Here is a 26,778-nt window from a genome sequence, read left to right on the forward strand (position 1 = left end):
CTTCCTTTCAAATCTGTGCGCTCTGGTTGCTTGAATGGCCTGGCTGAGCTGATATCACTCTCGCCCATGTGCACAGGAGTAACCATCATGGGATAGCACTCTGCAATCGCAGCACTGGCAGTGTGCTGTGAATGGAGAATTAGCTGGGTGAGTGATGTCATTGGCCAGAGCCAGCGCCTCAAACTTCTAAATGCACATCTTTGGTTTAGGAGAGACCTACAGGTATTATTATTATATTATTATACACGATTTATATAGTGCCTTACAATATAAATGGAGGCAGTATATTTACAATACAATAAAATACAAGAGGGTTAAGAGGGCCCTGCACATAAGAGCTTACAATCAAATAGGGTGGTACAAAAGTGGCAAAACTGTGGGGGATGAGCTGATGGAAGTGCTAAAAGTTGGAGGTGTGATAGGCTTTCTTGAAGAGATGAGTTTTCAGGGATCGCCTAAAGGCAACCAGAGTAGGAGATAGTCGGACAGACTAAAGTAAAGAGTTCCAGAAGATGAGAGAGGCTCTGGAGAAGTTCTGGAGACGAGCATGGGAGGAGGAGACAAGAGAGCTAGAGAGCAATGGGTCTTTAGAGGAGCTGGGAGGATGGTTTAGGTAATATTCAGAGACAAGATTGGTGATGTAACTTGGGGCAGAGTTATAATTGGCTTTGTATGTTGTTGATAATATTTTGAATTTATTTGCTGGGCAATCCGAAGTCAGTGCTGGGACTGGCAGAGAGGGGTGGCAGACACTGAGCGGTTGGTAAGATGAGTCTGGCAGCAGCATTCAGGATAGAATGAAGAGGGGATAGCCTATGGAGAGGTAGACCTATGTGAAGGGAGTTTCAATATTCAAGGCGCGAGATAAAGGGAGTGAATTTGTAGCTTGATGGTTTCATACTCAGTACTAGTAAGTGTTATTATATTTACCATCTTCAATATAGGGCAAAGTTAAAAAATTTAAATCAATACCACTTTAAGCTGACCATTGGGAGAGTGTGAAACATGGTACAATTGGGAGAAAGATACCCTTTGTTGTTACTCTATGACAGAAAGAAGGAGCTTCATGGCAGGATCACCAGGAACTGTTTAACAAAGCTTCACAATTAAAAAGTGTTGAAAATGACTTTTGAAACTACAGTAACATGATTACACTTATATCACATTTTAGTGATTGAGTTTACTTTTTAAATATAAAAGCACATATGCATAGAATTGACAAATCTTTTACTCTTTTCAGTGTTATTTTTCTATATGAAAAACAACAAAAATTGTTATTGTATAGAATGGACGGTTAAATGTGCTTTAGATTAGGACTCAAAAGAGATTAATGGACATAATTAAACTAATAGACACGTGAACTTGTATGATTTATTTTTACAAGTGCGCCATTAATCACAAATTAAAACCCTTAATAAACCTGGTTTTGACATTTTTCTTTGTGGAGTACTATATGGTGTATTACAAATCGGGCACTTACGTCTGCATAAATATATGTTATTGACTCGGTTCCAATTCAGACCTGTGTTTGTTGCCAGTTTATAGTTATTTTTTACCTATTATATTTTAAAATGTTAAAATTGAATCATCTGCTGTAGAAACCTATGGGGCAAATTTATAAACCTTGGCTGAATCAAGGAACAATTCCCTGCCTGCTTTCTCCCTGCACATTCACTGATAAAATCGCAAATATTTATAGTCTGGAAAATCTGATCTTATTTTTGTCATTTGGAAAAGAATGTTAAAGAGAACCAGTCAGGATGGGGCTTAGATTAGGATCTGAATTGTTCTAAATATACAAGCTTACTTATGAGATGTCTATATTTGTCCCCTTAGGCCATAATTAAGTTAGCTCAACCTGCTATGTTTGTGAATGACTCTTGGCCCTGGTGTCAAAGGTGAGGGGGTAAACTAAGTCTGTAGGCCCTGCTTTGTCAAATGTCTGACCACATGCTAATCTCCTGAGCATGCAGTACAAAACAGTAAAACATGACGCAGTCTTGTATTGAAAGAACCCTGTTGGCATGCTAAAAGTCCCATTAAAAGCAGTGCCTTTATAGCAGAAATTATATATTTACCTGTAAGCAGGAGTTAGGACCCCTTTTAGGGAAACTCCACCCTTTTCTCTCTTTGGGTATGGATTAGAACCTTTTTCCTGAGCCAGCGGGATTAAAAAAGATAGGAGAAGCTTGAAGTTGTACAAATGGGAAGAAGAAGTCATAGAGTTCCTTAAGATGTGGTACCGAGAGGTGTCTAGAATTCTCCCTTTGGTATGCCTTTTCAGGGTCACTAATCCATTTGAGGTATGAAGGTGTAAGAAGTAAGAATTGAGAACAGAATTTTGGCTGAAAACCCATCTGCAGGATGTGTTTCTCTGGTAAATGGAAGATGTTTCTCGAGACTGGGTTGGGTTATGTCTTTTTTTTGTCAGTAAACTGTTGAAAAAGGTGGATCTGACTTGATGATCATTATTGGGGAGAGGGATCTGGATTCCGGATGCAGGGCCTTGGGCCTGGTGCATGGGTATGGAGACAAGGTGGTGGAGGCTGTCCTGGAGGTGGGAAGATCAGTGAACCCAGTCCCTTTGTGTTTCATGAAGAAGCCTGCCTGCACTATTCCTCCTTAGATTATCCCTGCAGCAGGTATGAAAAACCCATGTGTTTCTGAAGGTGCATGGTTTAGGGCTAATCTAAGGTCGGAATGTGAAAGGTTTGGGGCTGATCTGAAATCTGAAGATGCATGCATTGAAGTTTATCCGAGGTGAGAAGATGTATGCTGTGGAGTTGTTCTCACATGTGAAGGTGAATGCTATTGTTCACTGGCACGCCGTTTGTCCATTGCTTGTAAAATTTACCTTAATGTGGAAAAAGTTGCTGACTCCTGCTCTAGACTGTTTCTTTAAAGAAGAACTAAAATCTTCTCCTAAAATGGCATAAAAAATGCAAAACCTTTTTATGTAAACGAATCCTTTGTGTAGTGTCTCTAAGCCCTAGCTAAAACATATGCATATAAAAATATAAATGTGTATTAAAGCAGAAACAATGGGCCTAAAAGGATACCAAGGTTTGATTAAAAAAAAATAGGCTCTATCTACAGGCTTTCAAAAGTTTAAAACTTTAGTCAAACATAAGTAAAGACTCTTTATGCATGTTCCGTCAAAGGCCCAGGAAAGCATTGAAGTCACAAGGTCAGCATAACACCCAGGCAACTGGCATTTCCAGAAGAAGATCAGAAAATAAAGTGTCGGTTGATTTTTTTAAAGCAAACCTATGGTATAGAATTTAGATAAATGCCATGTCTGTAAAAGAAGGCTGTAAATACCTTTCTTTCTGCCCAGTCCACTCTGATCCTGAGATATCTTCCACTCATTTCAAGATTCAGCAATGATGTGGAGGTCAGCAGTGAGTCAGTGAGTCCTGCTGGGGACCCAGGAGACAAGAGCCCCTAGAAATGTCTGGGTCAGTGCAGACTTTAGCAAACGATTTCTCAGAATAAGAGCAACATTCAGCAAGGAGGACAGCAGGAAAGATAAGTATAAGGTTGCTAAGCTTTAATGCATGCACCTTCAAATTTCAGATCACCGAATCCTTCAAATTTGGACTTTAGGTTAGCCCCAAACCTTACACCTTCAAAAATACAAGAGTTGTGCATACCTGATGCAGAATCAATCAAAGGAAGAATACAGCAGATGGAAACCAAAAAGATAATAGATATACTTTTGGCAACTTCATTGTCTGCCATTTCAGTCTAAAGTCGTGGTTTAGAGAAAGGATACAAAAGTTAAGACTTCTAATACTTTTTGTCATACTTACAATGACACACTTACATAAGTACAAACTTCACAATAATTTTATGTTTCTCATCCAAATATTTCAGAAGTTTCCAAAAGTTTGGCCTGGACCCCAAAGATAGAGGTGGCCACAGGTTTTTGACGTGAACAAAGTATAAGTAATTGTTCAAGTGTCCGTTCCACCTTCTCTTCCATTACTCTTTCATTATGTTCAGAACCTATATCATTAATGTGACATTGACTCCATAATCAAGCTAAATTACCGGCGATGATAAAATCCTGCTGTGCCCAAGATTGATAGCGCCGCAGAACATGTCAACCCTGTGCGGGCCAAGTGGAGACCCTCTACAACATTCAATTTCCCTGACCTTATTTCTGAACTAGATGTCAATTATTTATTTCTACTTTCCTGTGGTGATGTTTTAAACATTCCAGCCTACTTGTTATTCCTGCCGGCATTGCGACTGTCCTTTGATATTATTCTTTAGTACATCAAATGGGAACATTTTAGTATTTTTTGATTGCCCTGATAGTTTCATGCAAGTTTTAATGTATTCAGTTCAAAGATCTTAAGAAAGTCTGGCTCATTACTGGATAGGCAATAAAAAACAGAAATGATTCAGACAGAGTATATTGAGTTATATTTCCCAACAGAAAAAGTGAACACTGATTCATTACCTTTGCCCACAGATGTGTAGGGAGTTTTTGAGAAAATTAGGAAAGTGAATGGCATTCCTAGTGCCACTGTCACCAGTCAGAGTGAAGAAAACCGTGTCCAGGTGGACTAATATATATCAGATTGCTAGGATGCATTTTTTATTTGAAATTATACATTTCTTTTATTGCTCGGCAGGCTGACCCTTTTTCTTTTCATTTTTTTTCCAAAAAATTTAATCTTGCTGGAATGTGAGCAGATTTTTGCAGCTCTTTTACATTCATTTAATCCCATTTTTGTTGGCTACTAACCTGTATCACAGCAAATCAATTGTCTTTGATAGCCTCGATGTGCTGATGGCTTATTTGATCTTGGCTCTGATGCCCAATATGCACATGCTTATTTCAGTTTAGTGAGGCTCCAGGTGGAGGAGAATAGGTAAGGATGACAAAGTAATAAATGACAGATTTCATATTTCTGTCCTTTTAGGTTACTTTAAAAGTGGACCTAAATAGCAATGGCAAAAATTAGAACATTGTGTTTTGGTAGAGCTTGCCTAGAATGAAAAGCATCCTAAAAAGAATTAGTCACAACAGGGATGCTTGGCTAATGGCAAATATAGAGTGGGAAGTTTAACTTTGCAAGGGAATTTGCCCTAGAGTTTATTGAATGTTGTGAAATTTCACTTTGCAAAGATTGCCTAATTATGTGCAAGGAAAGTTAAAAAAAAAAGCAGCATTGCAGAGCTTTCTCTTATTCACTAAGCAAAGTGCAACTTTTTTTGCAAAGTGAACAGCCTATTTGCTTTTAGTAAACCAACTTCAAAGTTGCTCTGTTGTCTTGAAACACCTAGGTCCTGTATTCAGTTACCCACAGGGACACTAAGTACATTGAATTAATAGTTTTTGTTTCCCTAGATGTGGAAGCAAATGAGCACATTCGTTAGCTTCCACATCATCTTTAATGTGTGCTTTCTAAGGGGCATATTTGCTAAAGCGGTAGCAAACTAAAAAAAGTAATCCAAAAAAATATTCTCCCTGCACGTTAAGAGCATACTAGCACATTTTGAAAGATTTTGAAAGATTTGCCTGAAAACAAAATCCTCCAGCGGAGTGCTGTCACCCCTTTCACCTGACTGGCAGAGTCATGGTGATGTCACTCTCATGTGAGGGAGTCTCAGCTGCAGCATGGTTCTCTCAGCAGGGAATGGCCACCTTTCAATCCACATATGGGCACTGTGGTTGTACAGAAGTTGATCTATTGATTGATCTCCCTGTTGGATTTTCACCACTCGATCAGTGCTGCAGGCAATAGCCAGCAGCACTGATCAGTATATTAGACAACAGTGAAGTCCCCCTGCTGTCAAAATACAATAGCTCACTGGGAAGAATTCCCCAACCCACATTAAGAGTGTGAATGGGGGAATCAAATCAGTTTTTATTTTCCTTCAACCCGCTGGTTGAACACAAAAAACTGACTCATCTATGGGCTGCTTAACCACTTGAGCTCCAGAGGATTTACCCCCCTTAATGACCAGGCCTCTTTTTGCTACTCGGCGCTGCACTAATTCAACTGATAATTGCGCGGTCATGCAATGCTGCACCCAAACAAAATTTACGTCCTTTTTTTCACACAAATAGAGCTTTCTTTCAGTGGTATTTGATCACCTGTGCGCTTTTTATTTTTCACGCTATAAACAAAAAAAGGCCAAAAATTTTGAAGAAAAACAATATTTTTTACTTTCAGCTATAAAAAATATATAGTAAACTCAAAGTTGGTTATAAATTTAGGCCAAAATGTATTCTGCTACATGTTTTTGGTAAAAAAAATCCCAATAAGTGTATATTGATTGCTTTGTGTGGAAGTTATAGCGTCTACAAACTATGGTATAAATACTGCAATTTACGCCATTTTTCTGCTATACAGCGCTGCGCTAGTTCAACGGACAATTGCGCGGTCATGCAATACGGCACATAAATGAAATTTACATCCTTTTTTTCCCCACAAATTGAGCTTTCTTTTGGTGGTATTTGATCGCCTGTGCGGTTTTTATTTTTTGCACTATAAAAAAAAAGGCTGACAATTTTGAAAAAAAAAAAACAATATTTTGGACTTTTTGCTTTAAAACATGTCCAGTAAAAAAAAAATGCAAAAATCAAATTTAGTCATAAATTTCTGCCAAAATGCATTCTGCGACATGTCTTTGCTAAAAAAAAAAAACCCAATACGTGTAAATTAATTGGTTTACGTGAAAGTTATAGCGTTTACAAATGGCGGGAAAGATACTGGGCTTTTTAGGTTTTTTTTTATACTAATAATGGCGGTGATCAGCGAATTATGGCGGCGATCAGGGACTTATGGCAGCGACCAGTGACTTATGGCGGGACTGCGGGACTGCGGCAGAAATTCTGACATGGGGGGGGGTACTGACTTGGGGTCACTGACATCCCCAAAAACACTAATACAGTGATCAGTGCAAAAAAAAAAAACTGACACTGTACTAATGGCAATGGGGAGGAAGGGGTTAACTTTATTTTGCAGGGAAGGGTTATAGGAGTGAGGGGAGTGTTTTACTAGGGGGCAGGGGGGTGGGCTGCAAGGGACAAGGCTGATCGAGAAAGAGAAACTGTTCTTTCTCGATCAGCTCATCCTCGAGCTGACAGGAAAGTGACAGACAGCACAGCTACTTCAGCTGTGCTGTCTGTCACTGTTTGCCGCCGATCGCTGGGAAACAGCCGCTAAGGAATGGCTGTGACCCGGCGACTCACATCTGCGGGACAGATAGGGCAGTGGCACGCCTCGTGCGAGCCCCCTATTTGTTTACAAAACACACGTTTTAAAACGTGGTTTTGCCTGTGAGTGCCGTCCTGCCGCCGTATATGTACAGTGGCTGGGCGGCATGCGGTTAAAGAGGAATCGCAAAGTCGCAAATCAAAAGTCAGCTGCTGACTTTTAATAATTAGGGCATTTACCTGTCCAGGCATCTAGCGGTGTCCTCACCTATTCTTCAACTGGTAATGGAATGCTGGCACCGCCATCTTGACTAAGGAAAACCGGTTTCCTACTGCTCATGTGAGAACAGCACCTTGTGAATGGGCCGCATTCTTTTAGGACCTGTGAAATGTCCCAGAAGACTGCAGGGGAAGGAGGGGGCCAAAATTTAGGGTCAGTTTACTGTTGGGGAACTGAGCTAGAAGATGGAGTGGGCACCAAATACCAACTCCCCCCCTCCACCACAAAAGGTGCCAAATGTGGCAGCGCAGTGAGGAGGAGGCAGATAATCCACCATTTTGGGTGGAGCTCCGCTTCACATGAGAGGAAAAAATTACTCCTTACCAGTTTAAAGTGGTTGAAAACTTCAGACATGAAATATAAACAAAGCATATCTCTCTATAGTGTGTACTTGTCTCAAAAAAGAGCACTAAATGTCATTTCTACCTGCTGCTTCGTTCCTCGGCTATCAGCATGGATCACTTCTGACAAGTTTTCCTGACACCAAGAGAAAAATGGTGACAGGGAGGGACCTCCAGTAGAGTGACAGCCTTAGCTCTGCTTCTGTGAGCTGTGTGGCGGGAGGTGTGTCTCTTCCCTCATATCAACCATCAGAGCTCTCCTGTATAGAATTCTGAAAATTGTTCGGTAATGCACACATTTACACACAAGTTACAAGGAGGAGCAATGAAATATAACTATTTATAAAATACAACAATGTAATACTATTGTAAAGAGTAAAGCTGGCCATACACTGATTGCAATTGGCCAGCCCAACAAGGACCGGTCCTATTTGTTCTTTGTGTGGGTTCTCTTGCTTGACGGAAGTCAATGGGGACATGTTGAAACATTTTTATCGATCAGTAGCTGCAGCTGGTTGGTGGTAGGTGCCGCTATCAGAATACAGTCCCGGCGAGTGGTGATTCCTCCATCCACCTCATTTGTGTGGATGTAAGTATTTGTTCATTGTTGTGTTCAGCCCGCTAGGTGTAAAAACAACAACCTAATAATGTATGGTTGGCTTTCGGATATATAGATTAGAGCTAAAGGTAAATTATTTGGAGAAAAGAAACCCCCCCCCCACTGCCATCGCTTTTACTGGGCTCTCCGGTGCAATCGGGGCGCCTAGTAAGGATGCCGCCGGTGGCACTAGCTTCCCCAAAACACAGTGAGAGGAACTGATCATGCTCTTCCCAATGTGGGATGTCAGAAACCGGAAGTGATTACGATTTTGTAACTCAGGTTTCGGTTCCTTTGTCTACAAGCTATTGCTGGCTTGTTTAGCGGCAGATCAAACCAATCTCAGTTTTATATGCCACTTTGAAGGTCATAGGAGAGATATGGGGTCTCATAGAAATCAGATCCCACCATAAAGAGGACCTGTCAAGGCCCATGCTATCACAAGGAACATTGTTCATCCCTTGTGACAACAATACAAGTGATGAAGAAAAATGTAAAGGTACAATGTAAAAATGAAAAAAAAAATTAAATAAATGATAACATAAAAATGCGTTGGTCCCACAAGGAAATGTAAACAGCAATTGCACCACACATATAAGGTATCACTGTGAACATCAGAGCAAGAGCATTAATTCTAGCACCAGACCTCCCATGTAACTCTAATATGATAACCTGTAAAGGTCTTTAAAGCGTTGCCTAGGGATAATTTAATGTACCACAGTTTGTCACTGTTCCATGGGCATCCGCAATTTTAAACCGTGACATGCTTGGTATTTATGTACTCAGCATAACGTAATATTTTGGATATTATAATGTGTTTGTGTGCACTAAAAGTCATTTGAGTGTATTTATTCCAAAACATTTGCATTAGAAAAAACCGCTGTGCAAATACCGCGTGACATTAAAAAATTGCGACACTCACCATTTTATTCTCTAGGGCCTGCCTAAAAAATATATAATGTTTAGGGTTATAAGCCATTTTCTAGCAAAAAAAATGCAGATTTTTACATTTAGGAGAGGAATGTCAGAATTGGCCTGGGGTGCAAGTGTACCAAGTTAGAACAATACAAAAATATCTTGATACTTTCTGAGCCAAAAAAAACAGACCCTTTAGGTCTGGTATGGGTTTTCAGGTGGAACCCCATTAAAAAAAGGAAAGAAAAAATTTGTGGACCCCCCAAAAAAAATTCATACCAGACTTTTATCTGAGAATGAAGACTAGAAGGCCAAGAAAGGGGGTGGGGCAAGCATGGGGCCCTTTCCCTCCTGAACCATACCAGACCTCCACAAACCCTGAACATGGGGGGGGGGGTAATTGCCAGGGTGGACACCCTTAGCAAAGCACCTCATCACTTTGTTGATGAGGACAAGGACTTCTACCCCTCAAACCTGGCCCAGTGGCTTATGAGAATCTGGATACAGCCTTTAACCCTGTCACTGCCAGGTCTGTATGGCATACAGACCTACAGCACTGCTTCCAGCAGGCCACGTCCGCACGCCATATGGACCTATGTTCCTCCTCTGCTATAAACTCATGGTCACTTCAGTGACCATGAACTTATAGCAGAAATGTTCAGCAAACTCTGCTGAACGAAAGGATAGCTCTGATTAGTGGATGACAAGCTGATCAGACCTATTAACCTAAAATACCCTTCATCGATACTGCTGCCACTGCCTATCTACCTTTCACCCATTGTTTCCTCCCCTCCCGCAGTCTGAAATGCTTGCACTGCCCCCTATGGTCTCCTGCCTTGACCAGTGATCCCCCCAGCACCAATTCTGAGCCCTCCTCCAGCATCAGCCCCCTCCTCCCCACCACCACTACCAGCACAAATCCCCGTGGATCCCATGCAATTTCCAGCTTCCCATTGCTGCCACTCCTGCCAGCAATTGCAGAGCTAAGCTGCATAGATACCGCCCCTCCCCTCACTACTGGGACCCCCCCCCTTCAGTGTCCTCTCCATTCACCAATCCACAGTGCCCCCCCCCCCAGGCAGCTGTGCTTTCCCGTTTTCTCCCGAAAGCTGCTGCTCGGGAGATCTGATGTCTCTCCAAAGCCCCCCCCCCTCCGTACACACACACACAAACACAAATAAAATTTAAAAATATCTAATAAGCAAAAAAAAAATTTGAATTGTAAGAAATAGTAAAAATAAAAACCTAGTAAGGGTAGATTTAGACATGAATTTAAATCTCCCTTTCCGCTGAAGCCCAATCCACGTTCAGATTGCGGTCCAGAGGCTACTGACAAGCGGTGAGGAAGTGATTCAATGTCTCTGCACCACCTATTTTAACCCCATTTTTGCCAACAGTTTTGCATACACTCAATTTTCATAATTTCGTAGAAAGGTGCAGTATAAAATGTGCAAATATTTGTTATTTATTACCTCAATACAGGTTAAGCTTTTATACTAAGTAGGAATTTAGCAGAATATCTTATAAAACCTGCTGTGTTTGTATCTGCTAATAATGATTTTAGTGTATTTTTAGAGAAAACATTGATGAACATTTTGCACAAATATTGTTCGGCCCTAAAAATCTGTAACAACTTCTTTTTATTTTACTGGTCATGTGCTTTCAGAAAATATATGGTTTGGGGGGTCATTTACAAACTCTGAAAGCTGTATATGAAACTCTGAAAGCTTTTTTGAGAAATTTGGTTAATTTACAGTTTTGTGTATGTTCGATTTACACCATTTCACAAAAAATGTACAAATATTTGTTATTTATTAACTCAATAGTGTTTAAGCTTTTATATTTAGTTGAAATTTATCAGGAATTATATCAAATTTGCTGTTTTTATCTGCTAATAATTTTAATTATTTTTAATGAAATAATGGATTTGATAATCAATTGCGCAAACATCACGGGGCCTTAAAAAAACATTAGCATTTCTTTTTATTCTACTGCTTATGTACTTTGAGAAAATGTATGGTTTGGGAGGACGTTTACCAACTATGAAAGCTGCACAGGAAAAATAAAACAGCAATGGAAAACTTTGCAAAAATGGCCTGGTCATCTGAGTTTAAAAGTGGAGAGCAGGGCATGGCGGTGAAAGGGTAAAATATAAATGTTGGGGAAGGCTCAGATTCTGCTCATACATAGTACCCCTACTCATTCATGAAAAATGTAAATAAGCACACACAGTTTTTGGCATTCCTTTATTAACCCAACCCTCCTCCCAAAAAAGCCCCACAATGTAAATCCACCGCACAGCTGAAGGTCTGGTCTGCAATAATATACCAACTAAAAATAGACTAATGCCGGCCATACACGGGTCGAAATTCGACCGATTTTTTTGTCCGAAAATTGGACCTAAGAATAATCGGCCAATTTTATCTCTGTTAGTGGGTCAATGGCACCGGCCGATTTTCGTGGTTCCTCTTCTTTTCGGTGATCAGGCATGTTGGAAAATTCGTGAAAAACTACTGATTTTCGACTCAATGATGGTCAAATCGTATGATCGTTTTTCCGAAAAGAATATGCGCATGAGCCGTGACCTGGAAGGAACAGACATTTCGCCTGTTATATGGGGTGAACTTTATGACTTGGTTGGCTGATTTTCAAAGTCATTGATGGCACCATCGGAGTACCGAGCGAACGGTGTTTTAGATTTTCAGACGAAACATAGTTCAGAATTCGACCCATGTATGGCCTGCATAAAACTTGAGTTAAATACCAAAAAAAAAAAAACCCCAATACATTTCGTAATTAAGAAATGTGTTTCAGTGAATTGACTACTTCAGAGATGAATACCACATCACGTATTTGAACACAAAACGTCATGCAGTATTTAGCTCTATCTGGAAAATATTATTATTGTTATTGGTAATACTATTTAAAATGATCATAAATTATAATTTTGCAGAAATTATTTGAAGAATTAAACGTATGTAGTAGAAATTCATTATTGCTGCTCTTTAAAAGCATTATTAACAATTACTGCAGAAATGGTTTCAATTATTAGTTAATGTAAAAGAAATGCAGTATTAATAACATTATTTAAAATTATCAACAAAATTATCATTCAGCAAAAATGTGTTTAAGGTACGAGCTTTTGTAAAATACATGAATTCATTTTATTAGCAATATTATAAGAAGCATTCCATTTTGCTGTGATGGTGTTAAAATGTATAAAAGATTTCATTTGATTGCTTGTAAATTACAACATTATGTTCTCTATAATTCCAAGTACCACTGTCCGCCCTGACATTGTTTTTTTCCCCCCACCGCAGTATACACTGTGTATTTTTATGCAAATTCCAGCTTCTGTGCCTCAAGGGATTGGCCTGGAGGGGAATTCAGCCAGGATTTGATTTATGGTACATTTGCAGCAGTTAGTCCATTTTATAGCTGGTATGTAACTTTTTTAGTTAGCCATGCTAACAGCTCTAACTTAAAAATTAAACCCTTTAAGTGGAACAATATTTATAGTGCCATTACGGGGAAACCTCTTGGTAGTAGAGGGCCTCAATCGGGGTCAAACTTCAAAGAAAAGCGATGCCAACAGACGAAGAAGGGTCATATAAATATGTATGAGTGTGCATACTGTGACCCGTGCAAGTCATTGCAGAGCACCTGGGAGGGTGTAAATCCCTATTTTTCAAAAGGATAGAGAGCCGCGGGCAATTTTCTTCAGTGACTGAATTTTTTTCCTAAGAATGCAAACTGGTTAATCCATATTTTTCCAAAATTATCACATGAAAGAAAGACGATAAGCTTAAAAACGGAACATGAATAAGCTACCAAAATTAATATCTTTTCCTTATTCTCTCCTTTTTTTTTAATTTTTCAATTTTGTCTCCAGTGTGATTGCTGTCTGCCACTTTACAACGACAAACCATTTCGTCAAGGTGACCATGTGAATGCATTCAACTGCAGGCCCTGCCAGTGTTACAACCATTCATCCAGTTGTCATTATGATGCTACTGCTGACCCTTACCCCCATGACCATGGACGAGGGGGAGGGGGAGTGTGTGAAAACTGCTTGCACAACACTACAGGTAATAGGTCCAGGTGTTAAACCATAAGGTACATGTAAACCTTAAATTAATTACAATTAATTTGTTAAGAAACCGTGTATCATAAACAATTGACATTTAAAAAAAAAAAAAGATGCTTTTTCACCTTTTTTACCTCCTTTTTAGCATCTCTCTAGTGTTAATATTCTGCAGCCTTTTGCAGCTATTTCCTGTCTACATGCAGTTAGACTGGCTATAGATTATGCAGTTGTTGAAGAAAAGAAAATGGCTCGATATCCCCATCATCACAGTCAGTGTTTATGGGGGAATCGCTCTCACTGCACTATTGTATTCTGATAGCAGGGGGTTTCCTCGCTGTCAGAACACAATGATCACTGCTGGCGGCTGTAGCCGCCAGCAGTGATTGTATGAAAAAACCCTGACAACCTGACAAGCTGGATGTACTGCAGTTGTTTGATAGATTATTATTATTATTATTATTATACAGTATTTATATAGCACCAAAGGGTATGCTCAGCGCTGTACAGTAGCAAGGGGGACAGAACATGAGACAAGACAGTAACAATACAATACACAAGGGGTTCGAGGGCCCTGCTCTTTCGAGCTTACAATCTAGGAGATTATCTGCAGTAAACCAGCATGCCTGTAAATGGATTGGTGAATTTCGATCCTTCTATGGCCGGCTTTAGTCAGTATACTACTAGGGATCATTTTTGGGGATATAAACTGTCAGGGAAAGCAGCAGTGAAGGAAATTCAAATTTAGGCTAACTTCACACCTATGGACTGTAGTAAAACACACTGTGGTTTAAAAATATTGATGTGGTGCTAATGATTTTGAAAGTACCCCAACACACCTTGTGCACGCAGCTGCTGCAACCTAAATGTTGTAGTAGAATTAATAATAATAATCTGATCAGAATATTTTCTATGATTATATGATTGGTAATGATCTTGCACACAATTGCTCTAAAATAGGGATGAGTCATAGTTCCCTGGGTTTGGTTTAAGTAGGGTTTGGCCAACTTCAAAGAAGTTTGGATGTTGAAGCCTAACCCCAATCAATGGGAGCTGAATTAAAAAGGGCAATTTTCTGGGCTAATAGGCAAGAGGGTGTCAAGAGAAAAAGGAGACCCCTCCAAGAGTCTTTTATGTATGTTGAAGGACCTATGGAAGGGTCTGTGTACTGTTTTTTGTAAATGTCATGTTTGCTGTACCATATCTTACAGCAAGAAAGAAAAAAACATTGCGTAGAGACCCCCTAATGTACATACTTGTTGAGTTTGGAGTGGATTCAAGGGGGTACCGCATGATGAGACAAATATAAAAAATAAATAAATAAAATCTGTGACGTCCCCCAGGGAATCCATAACAGAACCTTAATCCAAGCATGAAGCCCGGCTAAGCAGACTCCCTCCCTCCTGAACCATACCAGGCCAGGTGCCCTCAACATGGGGGGTTGCCACCCCTTCCCCATGTTGATGAGGACAAGGTCCTCTTCCTCACAACCCTGGATGGTGGTTGTGGGGGCCTGCGGGTGGGGGAGGGGCCCCACAGATACCTCACCCTTTCTTATTATTCAAATACGATCAGGTGGCTATATTTAGGCAATTATGTAATCCCTCCGATGCCCACTCAATTTTCTCATGTTGATGGGGATTCATGGCCATGTAAGTGGATAGACTGGGTGACGTCAGTGGTTGGTAAGAATTAGGTGGGTGCAAGCATCCTCTGTTTCCTTAGCAACCATTAACAGCCAGAAGCTGTCAAGTTAGACCACAGCAAATTACCTAAATGTTCAGCTTTCGGATGATTGTGCAAACAGCCTGTGTTCGATCCTAACTTGTGTTCAGACCAAACACTGAAATTATCCATACTCTTTAGCTCTGATGAAACTTCTTTAACACCTAGATGCCGAGTGCATGCAAATATGCGGCCTCACGGCGTCTGGGCCTTGACACCGAGTGGCCGCATATTTGGGTGCCATTAGAAAATACATATGTGCTGAGAGTGCGCGCCCTGCACGCTCCCAGCACATATGTCCATGACTCATGGAAAGGTCCCGATCTCCCCTTGCGATCGGGACCTTGTCCGATCATGTGACCGCTGTGATGGCGAATCACAGCAGTCACATGATCCTAAAACCCCTCCCGCCCCTCCCTGCTTCTGAAACTCTTAAAGGGCTGGGAGGTGCCAGCGCAAAGGGGTTAAACTCTGGCTTTTTGTTTCAGAACTTTAAACCTTAGCTGCCTTATCAGGTTTTAGCTGAGGAGGCATGCTTTGATTTACAGCCAATGCTGTTACTGCACATGTAAAGCATGGTGGATAAGTGTCTTGCGATACAGATGACTCCTCCTGCATGTCTCACATCAGCTCTTCTAGACTGGGGACTTCACAGTTCAATTCACCACATCACCGTTTCCAATGGGGCCCTCCCCCAACCCCCAGGCCCCATAGCAACTAGATAGGCTGCTATTGGTATAGTTATACCACTGGGCCAACTGGGTAGGAACTAAAGCAAACCCAATGCTTTGCCTTAAAACAGTAGTCTCCAAACTGCAGCCTGGGGGCCATATGCTGCCTTTTGCTTGCCTTCATTCGGCCCTTGAGGTGTTATTCCTGCCACTGACACCAACAATAGGGCACTATTCTTCCCACTGACACCAATGAGGGGGCACTATTCCTCCTTCTAATACCAGAGATGGGGCATTGTTTACTGCCACTGGGCACAGTACCCCCTGGAGTCTGAATGACAGTAAACTGGCCCTTTGTTTAGTAAATTTGGAGACCTCCTGTCCTAGAAGGACAAATCACAGGTTTGCTTTAAGCCATAATAACTTTCAGCCTATTTTTGATTATTTCAGCCAAGAAAAACAAACAGCACAAATCTGTTTCAACTGAAAAGTTTTGGATTTTGAGATTGGCCCTATGCTGCATGTATTTATAGAGATACAACTTTGGATTATAGAGCAGATGGAAGTTAAATGAGGTAAAACATTGTTTGAAACAGGTTCATAGTTTCATATGCTGTGGATCACTACATTGGCAGGTAGAGCTGAAAGGTGCATTAAAACGGACATTGTAAAAATCAGAATTCTCCCCCCAGGAGCAAAGACTTTAAATCTGAGTCGCGCAGATCATTTTCATAAATTTGGAGATTAAGCTTGTGACCCCTGTCTTTTGCAGGAAGAAACTGCGAAGTCTGCAAGGATGACTTTTTCCGGCAATTTGATGCCGACCTGGCTGCCACTGACGTTTGCCAGCCTTGCGACTGTAACAAGGAAGGCACTCTTAACAAAAGTCAGGACTGTGAAAAGGTAATGATGGCAAATGATTGGGAGAAGTTTGACCTTGGAGGTTCTGTCGTTTCAAAACTCCAGCGGGCATTTCATTATGTGACAAAATTTTAACAGGAGACTGCCTTTGAAATAAGAAACTCTACTTTTTTTCTGGTGAGCAGTGACTTAAGTCTTTCATCTCGTGAAGATCTTCAGGGACTTTCAGGTGTGTCATAGCATGTTTGCACTGGGCATTGTGGTTCTTCCCACTGATCTCTATGACCAACTCTAGTTCAAATTTTGTTACATAGCTGCAGGGTTACTATAAGAGTTAGTATCATACTTACTGATGATACCTTTCATTGGTTAGAGCAGCATTTCTCAATGTATTTACCTCAAAGAAACCCTTGAAATAGTCTCCAGGTCTCCGGAAACCCCTTCTATAAATGATTATACCTACAGCTCATGGTACATTATCGTGATCAACAAATTTAAGTTTAAAAGAGAAGTATGGCCAAAGCTTTTTGTTCATAATTCTCTTGTGGGTTTCAGGTGTTCAATTTGGTGTCGGCCTGGCTGCCACTGACGTTTGCCAGCCTTGCCACTGTACCAAGGAAGGCACTCTTAACAAAAGTCAGGACTGTGAAAAGGTAATGATGGTAAATGATTGGGAGAAGTTTGACCTTGGAGGTTCTGTCGATTCAAAACAAAATCCACTGTCGATTGATGTCGTAGAACACAGGTGTCAAACACAAGGCCTGCGGGCCGAATCCGGCCCTCCAGGCCATTTCATGTGGCCCTTGCACCCAGTGGTGTATTTAGCTCTTGTGCTGCCCTAGGCAACACTAAAATCGGGCGCCCCCCTCTACCACCACCCCACTGACACCATCCGCCACTAACATTGGGAGCCCCCCAGAACCACCAGCACCATGACCCCCCCAGCCCCTGCCACTCTCCGCCAACCCCACAACCCTCCAGGGTCACCGCTGCCACTGTCTGCCAAACACTTCCCACCCACAGAGAGAGAGAGAGAGTTAGTCAAACACTAGCCTTAATCTCTCTGGAAAGCAGCCAGCCATCCCCATAGCCAAGCCCAGTGTCTTCCTTCCTTGCGTGGGAAGCTTACACCCTCCAGCAGCGTGCAGCCTCCTTGAATTCCATGGTGGAGCCTCACCAGGTCTCCATCCCTGCCACGTGTGTCTCTTCTTCCGAGGGTGGCACCCCCCTGAAAATTGCCGCCCTAGGCAAATGCCTTGGTTGCCTTGTGGTAAATACGTCACTGCTTGCACCTTTCCTGCAAGTACCCCCTTGTCTCCGCCTCCACTTTATCTCAGCAGAGAGAATAGAACTCCTCTGCTAAATCCTGCACCTCTCAGTGCAGCTGCAGCACCCCCTCATCTCTGCCTCCCCTGGTCTCAGCATTCAGCAGACTCTGGTAACTGTCTCCACTCCTCAACTGGTCCTCCTCCAGACCCTACACTTTCTGCGTTCCAGCTCTGCCCCCAAAGGGGGTGCACAGTGATGTTAGGGAGAGTGTGGGATTCTTGACATCTGATGTAATGGGGGGTAGGGTGCTCTGGACATGTAGTCTTACAGATACAACCATAATGCTGACACGGCTCGCGATGAAATGGAGTCTGACACCCTTGTCGTAGAGCCACTCCAGGACTATGGAAGTATCTCAGCCAGGGGCGGACTGACTATTTGGAAACTCGGGCACTGCCCGAGGGCCGGGGTCAGTAGGGGGCCCCATGAGATGCCCCTGGTACCTTTTTCATAGGCTTTTTTAAGTTTGGGCAAGGACACAGGGGCCCCATGATCCCCTATTGCCTGGGGCCCCATGATTTGTCAGTCCACCCCTGATCTCAGCTGTAATGCTAGAATTAGACGTGTGGGTTTTTTTTGTTCCGAATCAAAGTTCGGATTAAATTTTCGTTATTCGGAGATTTGGCTGTATCCGAATTTCCACATTACAACAGTAATGAATTGAAACGATCCAAAATAATGAAACATCTGAATTTGAATCGAATTGAAACGATTTAGAAAACGAAATGTAAACATATTGCTGAGTATTGGCAAATTTATCTATCGAGAGGAGCGCCATGGAAAAAACAATATAAAACAATGCAAGCAATCAAATACACAAAAATACAACAGCTATCCGGTTGATAATATGTCAACTATAGGCATGTGAAAAAAAACTAGACAGCGCTATATGATGTTATCAATCTCCCTAAATACATGATGTTAGGTGCATAAGCATTTGTTAATCACTCTGTCCTCCACAGAGAAAACACTATTATTCTACTATCTACCCTGATTCACCATATCTGGTATTAGAGTGTTATAAACCTAAAGTGCCAGGTGCATTGGCATTTTCTATGCAAAAATTATATAATAAAATAAAATGCATCTGCATATATAATCAACAGTACATATACACATAAAGTGACAATTGCAAAAATATGTAAAAATAACACAAAGTGCAGGTGCCTTAAATGGTATCAATTGTGCATATCTAACATAATCATAAAGTGATAATTGCAATATAATAAAACCCAAATATCTTAAATAAATTATAACAATCAAATCAATGTGCAAAGTCCAAAATTCATAAATCTTCTTTCTTTGTGTGCACAACCACCGTAATGGTCTCCAAAATCAAATGATAACAATTTTCTTCCTCTGTGGCGAATCCTTTCTGAATCATCTTAAATCATCACCAAAACGTGTGTCCGCCACCAGTTGTGCTAGCCTCAACTCACCAAAAAATATTGATGGTAAGATTGTAAACCAGCCCACCAAGCGTTCCTCTCTGGAGATTTATCAATTAATACATCAAATTTCCAATCTATTCCGGGAACTCCAAGGTCACCAGACAATGTACTCCATCATACTTAACCAGAAAAAGGAGGAAACAGAGTGATTAGAAAATGCTTATGCACCTGACATCATGTATTTAGGGAGATTGATAACATCATATGGTGCTGCCTAGTTATTTTTTATATTGCTGATTATTGCGGGTTTCCTTTAAAGACTGCGTGTATTAGAATATAGCTGTCTTCTGAAATTTAATTTTCGAAAAAAAATAGAACAGAATAGAAAATAAAAGAATAGAATCGAACAGAAAGAAATAGAATATAATAGCATATAGCCATCTTCCAAAATTCGAATTTTGAACAGAATAGTATAGAAATAATATAGCTGGCTTTTGAAAATCTAATTTTAAATTTAGAATAGAATAGAATAAAAAAGAAAGAATACAGGCGTCTTTGGAAATTCGAATTTAGAAAAGAACAGAATAGAAGAAAATAGAATAGAATAGAAAAGAAAAGAATAGCATAAAACAAAGTAGAATAGAAAATAAAAGAATAGAATAAAATATATTAGAATAGAAAAAGTGTAATAGGTTACAATAGAATAGAACAGGATAGAAAGAACATGGTCATCTTCCAAAATGTGAATTTCGAAAAGTATAGAATAAAATAAAATAGAGTAACAAAAAATAGAATAGAAACTAAAGGAATAGAAAAGAATAGAGTAAAATACAATAGAATAAAAAATAATAGAATAGAAAAAAAACAGACTAGATTACAATAGAATAAAACAGAAATAATATAGCCATCTTCTGAAATTTGAATTTCAAATTTTGAATAGAATAGAACCAGCTATTCTTAATAATGAATTTGGATTGGATCAAAATTTTTGATTCAAATTTGATTCAAATACTTCGTATGCATTGCAAAAATTTGAATCAGGTTGAAAACAAAACTAAACAAAACAAATTTCACTATGAATGCAACTAAACTAAATTAGTAACTTAAAGAATCGATCAGAATGATTGAACACATTTTTTCGTTGTGCCCATGTCTTGTTGGGATCAGGGGCGGACTGACAACTCATGGGGCCCCCGGGCAATAGGGGATCATGGGGCCCCTGTGTCCTTGGCCAAACTCAAAAAAGCCTATGAAAAAGGTACCAGGGGCACCTCATGGGGCCCACTACTGACCCCTGGCCCTTGGGCAGTGCCCAAGTTTCCAAATGGGCAGGCTGCCCCTGGTTGGGATCCACCTAGATGTCTGATCAACAGCTGGCTCAGCCTCTCAGCACGCCACTGAGAGCCTGAGCCAGCTGCTCCCGCCCCCTCCACAGCCCGGTGCTCCAGTGAGCTCTGGAGGGGACGAGCAGAGAGCCGTACAGTTAGATGATCTCACACTGCAAATATACAGCGATAAGACTGTAGGGACAGGGAGTGAACTGCTATTTTCAAGAAGAGTTTAAAGTTTTTGTAAATGTAATTTTTTTTAAATAGCAAAAATGTCATACTTACCTTGAGGGCCAGGTCACACATACCATATGCATTTCAGTTGCTTTTTTTCTGCATCTAAAATGCACAGAAAGTAGGTTATATGTTGCCAACGTCATAGTTCACATCAGTGCTTGCAGTTCTGGTGCGTTCTGGTTGCAGAAAAAAAAAAAAAAGTAGAATGGGCTGCATGTTTCCTGCACAGAACTGTACTGGAACGCAGCAAAATGCTTCAAAAATGCATCGTAACGCACTAGAACGTACCATAATGCACCAAATATGCACTGGAATGCACATGTCCCTACTTGAATTGAAGAAAAAGGGAAAAAATTAACCAGAGCACAGCAAAAACGCACCGGAAATCATAAAAAACGCATCAAAAATGCACCAGAATGCATCTGGACTGCCTTTCTATAGTGTTAACCGACCCTCAAAGAAATGTAAAGTGACCCTATACTTTGTATGCCCAGAGAAAAGGATCAATTAGCTGCCCTCTCCCCAGAATATATATACTCACCTTTCCTTACTTCTGCGGCTTTCCCTTTGGCCCCCCACATGTGAAGAAAGGGAGGGTAAAGTGACCCTTGCCCTTACTTTGAGAATAGGAAGGAATCCATTGCTGAGCTCTCCAGTAGCTGTAATCATTTCCGAACAGAAGAGTAGAGTCTTCCGTATATCTTCTTCCTGACAGTGTAGTGACAACTAGTAGCAATACAGAAGCCAGTGCATTTTGGGGATATCTTCAACACAATTACATAGCAACTGAGCCAACGCACAGCCACCGAGCGCTTTACATTTGCCTGTTTTTCAGATCAGGAACCCTTTTCAGGAGAATTTGCCAAAATCCATATGAGAACTCTAGCAACCTAGCCCAAGCCCTGATGAACGTGAACAAAGACAATTCTGAGGCCGGCACCTCAATTTTATTTTATTTTAACACTTACTGACCTGGAACAAGCCTTTCTCTTAGTTCTGTACTTGTTCCAATTCAGTGACTCTGAATATATGGAAGTCAAATGGAGCCAGGCAAATGGTATTCCTAGAAGAAGGTCAACGATGCAAGCCACCAAAATTCACTAAATACAGGTTCCTTTAAAGTGTTACTAAACCCACAACAGTAAAATCAGCCTGTATATGCAGTAAAGCATGCTTGTTATACTCACTGTGGAACCTAAGGGGTTAATCCTCTGCATTGTGTAAAAATGCTGTTTGATCCTGTCTTCTCTGACCCTACCTTTCTTCCAGTGCCCCCCTCTTGTCTCCTGATAAGACATATTGTGTGGAGACACTCTGCACATGCTCAGTTTGGTGTGTATTGCTAGAGAGGTTTTTTTTTTTTTTTGGAAGAGTTCATGTGGTCAGCACAGGGCCAGTCAGCACTGCTCAAACAGAGGTCAGGGGTCCTGCATCTTCCAGAGCAGAATGCAAACTCCTCCTACAAGCCTTGGACACTGATAGAAGTCACAAGACTGCTCTGGCTGCTGATGAAAAAAGGAATTTAGCAGTTTATATTTACTAAAATAATTGAATTTCCATGTTCTGTGTGTACTGTGGGAGACCAGATATAGTGAATGCAAGGTCCTTGGTGTAGTAACACTTTCAAGTGGTATTAAACCCAAAAGCAAACATTTATTATAGTGCAGTCTACAGATTCTTAGATGTGATGGCTTCATTGTTTTTCATTTTTAGGCTTTCTTTTTTCTATCTTCATCTGGTGATTCAGCCAGTAAGTCTGATGCTTTTCAAAAGAACAAGCCCTCCAGCAGAATGTATCAGTTACATGATGAGACAAATCATTTAACCCTAGCAGGGGTGCTTCCAATGATCAGCTTTTAGTTACTTATGTTACTGCCGCCAACATAGCCAGAAGCAGTAATCATTGTACAGCAGGAAAACCTCCCGCTGTCAGAATACAATAGCACAAAGGGAGGGATTCCCCGATCAATGCTGAAAGCGTTGATAAAAGAATCGAGCAATTTTCTTTCCTTCAACCCATGGGTAAAGAAAAGAAAATTGCCCAAGCATTTGTCGACTGCCCACTACTGTGGCAGAATGGCCCTACTGCACCAGTTCACATGCAGGTATGTGATCCGGCTCTTCTGGGTAGGGGGTGTGCGTCCGCCACCCTGGCTGTCATTCGTTAAAGTACATGACTATCAGTGGGTCCCGGCCAATGATTTATGGCTGGAACCTACTGATCGACTGACTGAATGACAGAAGAGAGCCCTGTGTAAACAAAACAGGGCTCTCTACATAAAGCAATGATATGCCGTTTTTTTTCCTCCCTGCAAAACAGGGAGTAAAAACCGGCACATTGCTTCATAAAACACACAGCACACACAGTAAACATTGGTAGGCACACAGTTAACCCTTTGATTGCTCTTAAAAGTTAACCCCTTCCCAGCCATTATCATTGGTACAGTCACAGTATATATTATTAGCACTGATCACTGTATTAGTGTCACTGGAAATGTCAGTGTCAATGTTTTTTCTACCAAAGGCATGTAGCAGAATACATTTCAGCCTAAATGTATAAATACATTTGGTTTTTATTTGATATGTTTTATAACAGAAAGTAAAAAATATTGTTTATTTATTTCCATTGATATATATATATATATATATATATATAAATAACCCAGAAGTGATCAAATACCACCAAGAGAAAGATCTATTTGTGTGAAAAAAAATTATATACTTTTCATTCGGGTACATCGTTGCATGACCGCGCAATTACCAGTTAAAGTAGTGCAGTACCGAATAGAAAAAAATTGCCAGGACATGAAGGGGGTAAAACCTTCCGGAGCTTAATGTATGGTCAGTCCTAGTGGCCAGATCATCAGTTGAAAACAGAGAGAAAAAGCCTAAAAGAGAAAACTGATTCAGCCACCACATCTAATGATTGGTATCAGGGGTGGACTGACAACTCATGGGGCACCTGGGCAATAGGGGATCATGGGGCCCCTGTGTCCTTGCCTAAACTCAAAAAAGCCTATGAAAAAGGTACCAGGGGCATCTCATGGGGCCCCCTACTGACCCCGGGCCCTCGGGCAGTGCCCGGGTTTTCAAATGGTCAGTCCGCCCCTGATTGGTATATATATTATAAAGTACATATGTATATTATTGTTATATTTTTGATTTTGGGTTTAATACCACTTTAAAGCAGATGCAAACCAATTCATTAAAATTTCATACAACATCTTAAAATAATGCTCAATGTTTTAAAATGTTTTCAAATCTGAAGCTTTCATTTCAATAATATTTGGTGATCCTGCCATGAAGGTCTTCCCAGTTGTCCCATGCACACCTGGTAAAGACTATATATGTTCAGAAATGTGGGGTTGATTTACTAAAACTGGAGCACTCGGAATCTGGTGATAGCCAATCAGGTTCTGACTTCAGCTTTAAGCTTTCACAATACAGTCTGGAATCTGATTGGTTTCTATGCAGAGCTGCACCAGATTTTGCACCATGCAGTTTTAGTAAATAACCCCCTTTGTGTGGTCTACCGTCAGTGGCGATCTAGAGCAATACTGGTTTATTATCCTCTCTTATGGACTGATAATTACAGCAGTGTAGCTGCCTACAACTCCTCATATACCCTCAAATGGATAAAGATAACAAAATTACAAACTTTTTAGTGTGGCGCTACTAAATAGTGCTATAAAACACCTTCCTCCCTTATATGCGCATCACTCACATAATATGGCTGCTTCCTCCTCAAATAAATCCAATAATGTGATATTTAGGAATTTCCAACTTATATATGATGTACTACATACAATACACCTCCTTCCACAGAAACATGAATATGTTCCAGTGTGGATTTATACAACAGTAATTATTCGTGTCATCCTCAAAAAACAATATCCAAAAATATCCAAAAAAGTGCTCTGATAGTGCAAGCTGTGTACAACGTACTACAAGACACCACCCCCACTGAAACACTAATGTGTTCCTGTGCAGAGTCGATGCAATGACAAACATTTGTGACATCCACAATATGCAATTCCCCCAACAAAGCGCTTTTGTGCAGTCCACTTTAACGTGCTTTTGAATTCAATACAGTGCTGTGTTCCTTCATGCCCCCCCTTCTCGTTGGGTCCGCACTCACCAAAAATGTACACTTCCTTTTTACAGGCGGGTCATATGCACTTGGTATAACTTCCACCTTCAATTTCTCCGCACCTCCTCTTATTGAACCTCTTGTATCCCCAAATCTCTTTTACCTCCTCTCCACCAGTGATTGACTCCTATGCTGCCACTTTCAGCAACGTCTCCTCTCTACTACCTCCTTGAATAATCACTGTTGTATAAATCCAGAGCATACTCATGTTTCTGTGGAGGGAGGTGTATTGTAGTACATCATATATTAGTTGGAAATTCCTAAATATCACATTATTGGATTTATTTGAGGAGGAAGCACACATAGTATGTAAGTGATGCACATATAAGGGAGGAAGGTGTTTTATAGCACTATTTAGTAGCGCCACACTAAAAAGTTTGTGATCTAGAGCAATGATTAGTTGCTACTGATGATAGAGCGAGTGCATGCAGACAGGGAGTGACTAAAAGAAGCTGTTCCATAGGAAAATAAACAATTGAAAACAACATTTTATGAAAAAAAAAGAATCCAGCTAGGTTTAAATTATATTAAAAATGTAATCAGCTACAACCTAATAATTACATTTTAATTACAGTTTTATCAAGCAAAAAGTTAAATAATAGATGAACTATGAAACTATATAATATCTGCCCAAAGAAACTGAGCGCTGCATTGAGTGAAGCCAAAAACAGGGTGGCAGTGGAGGGCAAGGACAGTGATTAAGGAACATTAAGAGAGAGATTAATAAGTCAGGACTGAAAGAGCTGAAATGAATGAGATGTTAGAGAGAGAAGCCATTGAGTGGAATTTTCAAGAGCTGACCCAAGAAAGATGGAAATGTGAAAGGTAGAAGGATTTCACTCATTAAAATTAATCAGCGTGTTTAAAGTGATGATTTTTTATAAAGTTAGGCGGTAAAACGGTGAATTGCATACTTTTCTTGCTCATGTTCAACTGCCGGCCAGAGAATATTTAAAAAACTAAGTTGCATATAAACTGTAGTTTTAAGGGGATTTCCAGGAACAATTAAAGAACCACTGAAGACCAATATACAGGTGAAACTCGAAACTTAGAATATCATGCAAAAGTTCATTTATTTCAGTAATGGATTTAGAAAGTGAAACTAATATATGAGATAAACTCATTACATGCAAAGCAAGATAGTTCAAGCCGTGATTTGTCATAATTGTGATGATTATGGCTTACAGCTCATGAAAACCTCAAATCCACGATCTCAGAAAATGAGAATATTGTGAAAAGGTGCGATATTCTCGGCTCAAAGTGTCCCACTCTAATCAGCTAATTAAGCCATAACACCTGCAAAGGGTTCCTGAGCCTTTAAATGGTCTCTCAGTCTGGTTCAGTAGGAATCACAATCATGGGAAAGACTGCTGACCTGACAGTTGTGCAGAAAACCATCATTGACACCCTCCATAAGGAGGGAAAGCCTCAAAAGGTAATTGCAAAAGAAGTTGGATGTTCCCAAAGTGCTGTATCAAAGCACATTAATAGAAAGTTATGTGGAAGGGAAAAGTGTGGAAGAAAAAGGTGCACAAGCAGCAGGGATGACCGCAGCCTGGAGAGGATTCTCATTTTCTGAGATCGTGGATTTGGGGTTTTCATGAGCTGTAAGCCATAATCATCACAATTATGACAAATCACGGCTTGAACTATCTTGCTTTGCATGTAATGAGTCTATCGCATATATTAGT

General features: G+C 40.5%; 1 protein-coding gene across 1 annotated transcript in view; it reads left to right on the forward strand.

The window, feature by feature from the left end:
- USH2A (usherin) overlaps positions 1 to 26,778 on the forward strand; it is a 1,035,348-nt gene that overhangs the window by 124,502 nt on the left and 884,068 nt on the right. Inside the window, exons 9-10 of the mRNA XM_089684798.1 lie at positions 13,204 to 13,399; positions 16,564 to 16,694. Of these exons, the coding sequence (XP_089540924.1) occupies positions 13,204 to 13,399; positions 16,564 to 16,694 (327 nt within the window). The remainder of the gene's footprint in view (positions 1 to 13,203; positions 13,400 to 16,563; positions 16,695 to 26,778) is intronic.

The sequence above is a fragment of the Staurois parvus genome, unplaced genomic scaffold (genome assembly GCF_062004578.1).
Source record: "Staurois parvus isolate SC_StPar_1 unplaced genomic scaffold, SC_StPar_1.0 ptg000357l, whole genome shotgun sequence".
NCBI classification, from domain to species: Eukaryota; Metazoa; Chordata; class Amphibia; order Anura; family Ranidae; genus Staurois; species Staurois parvus.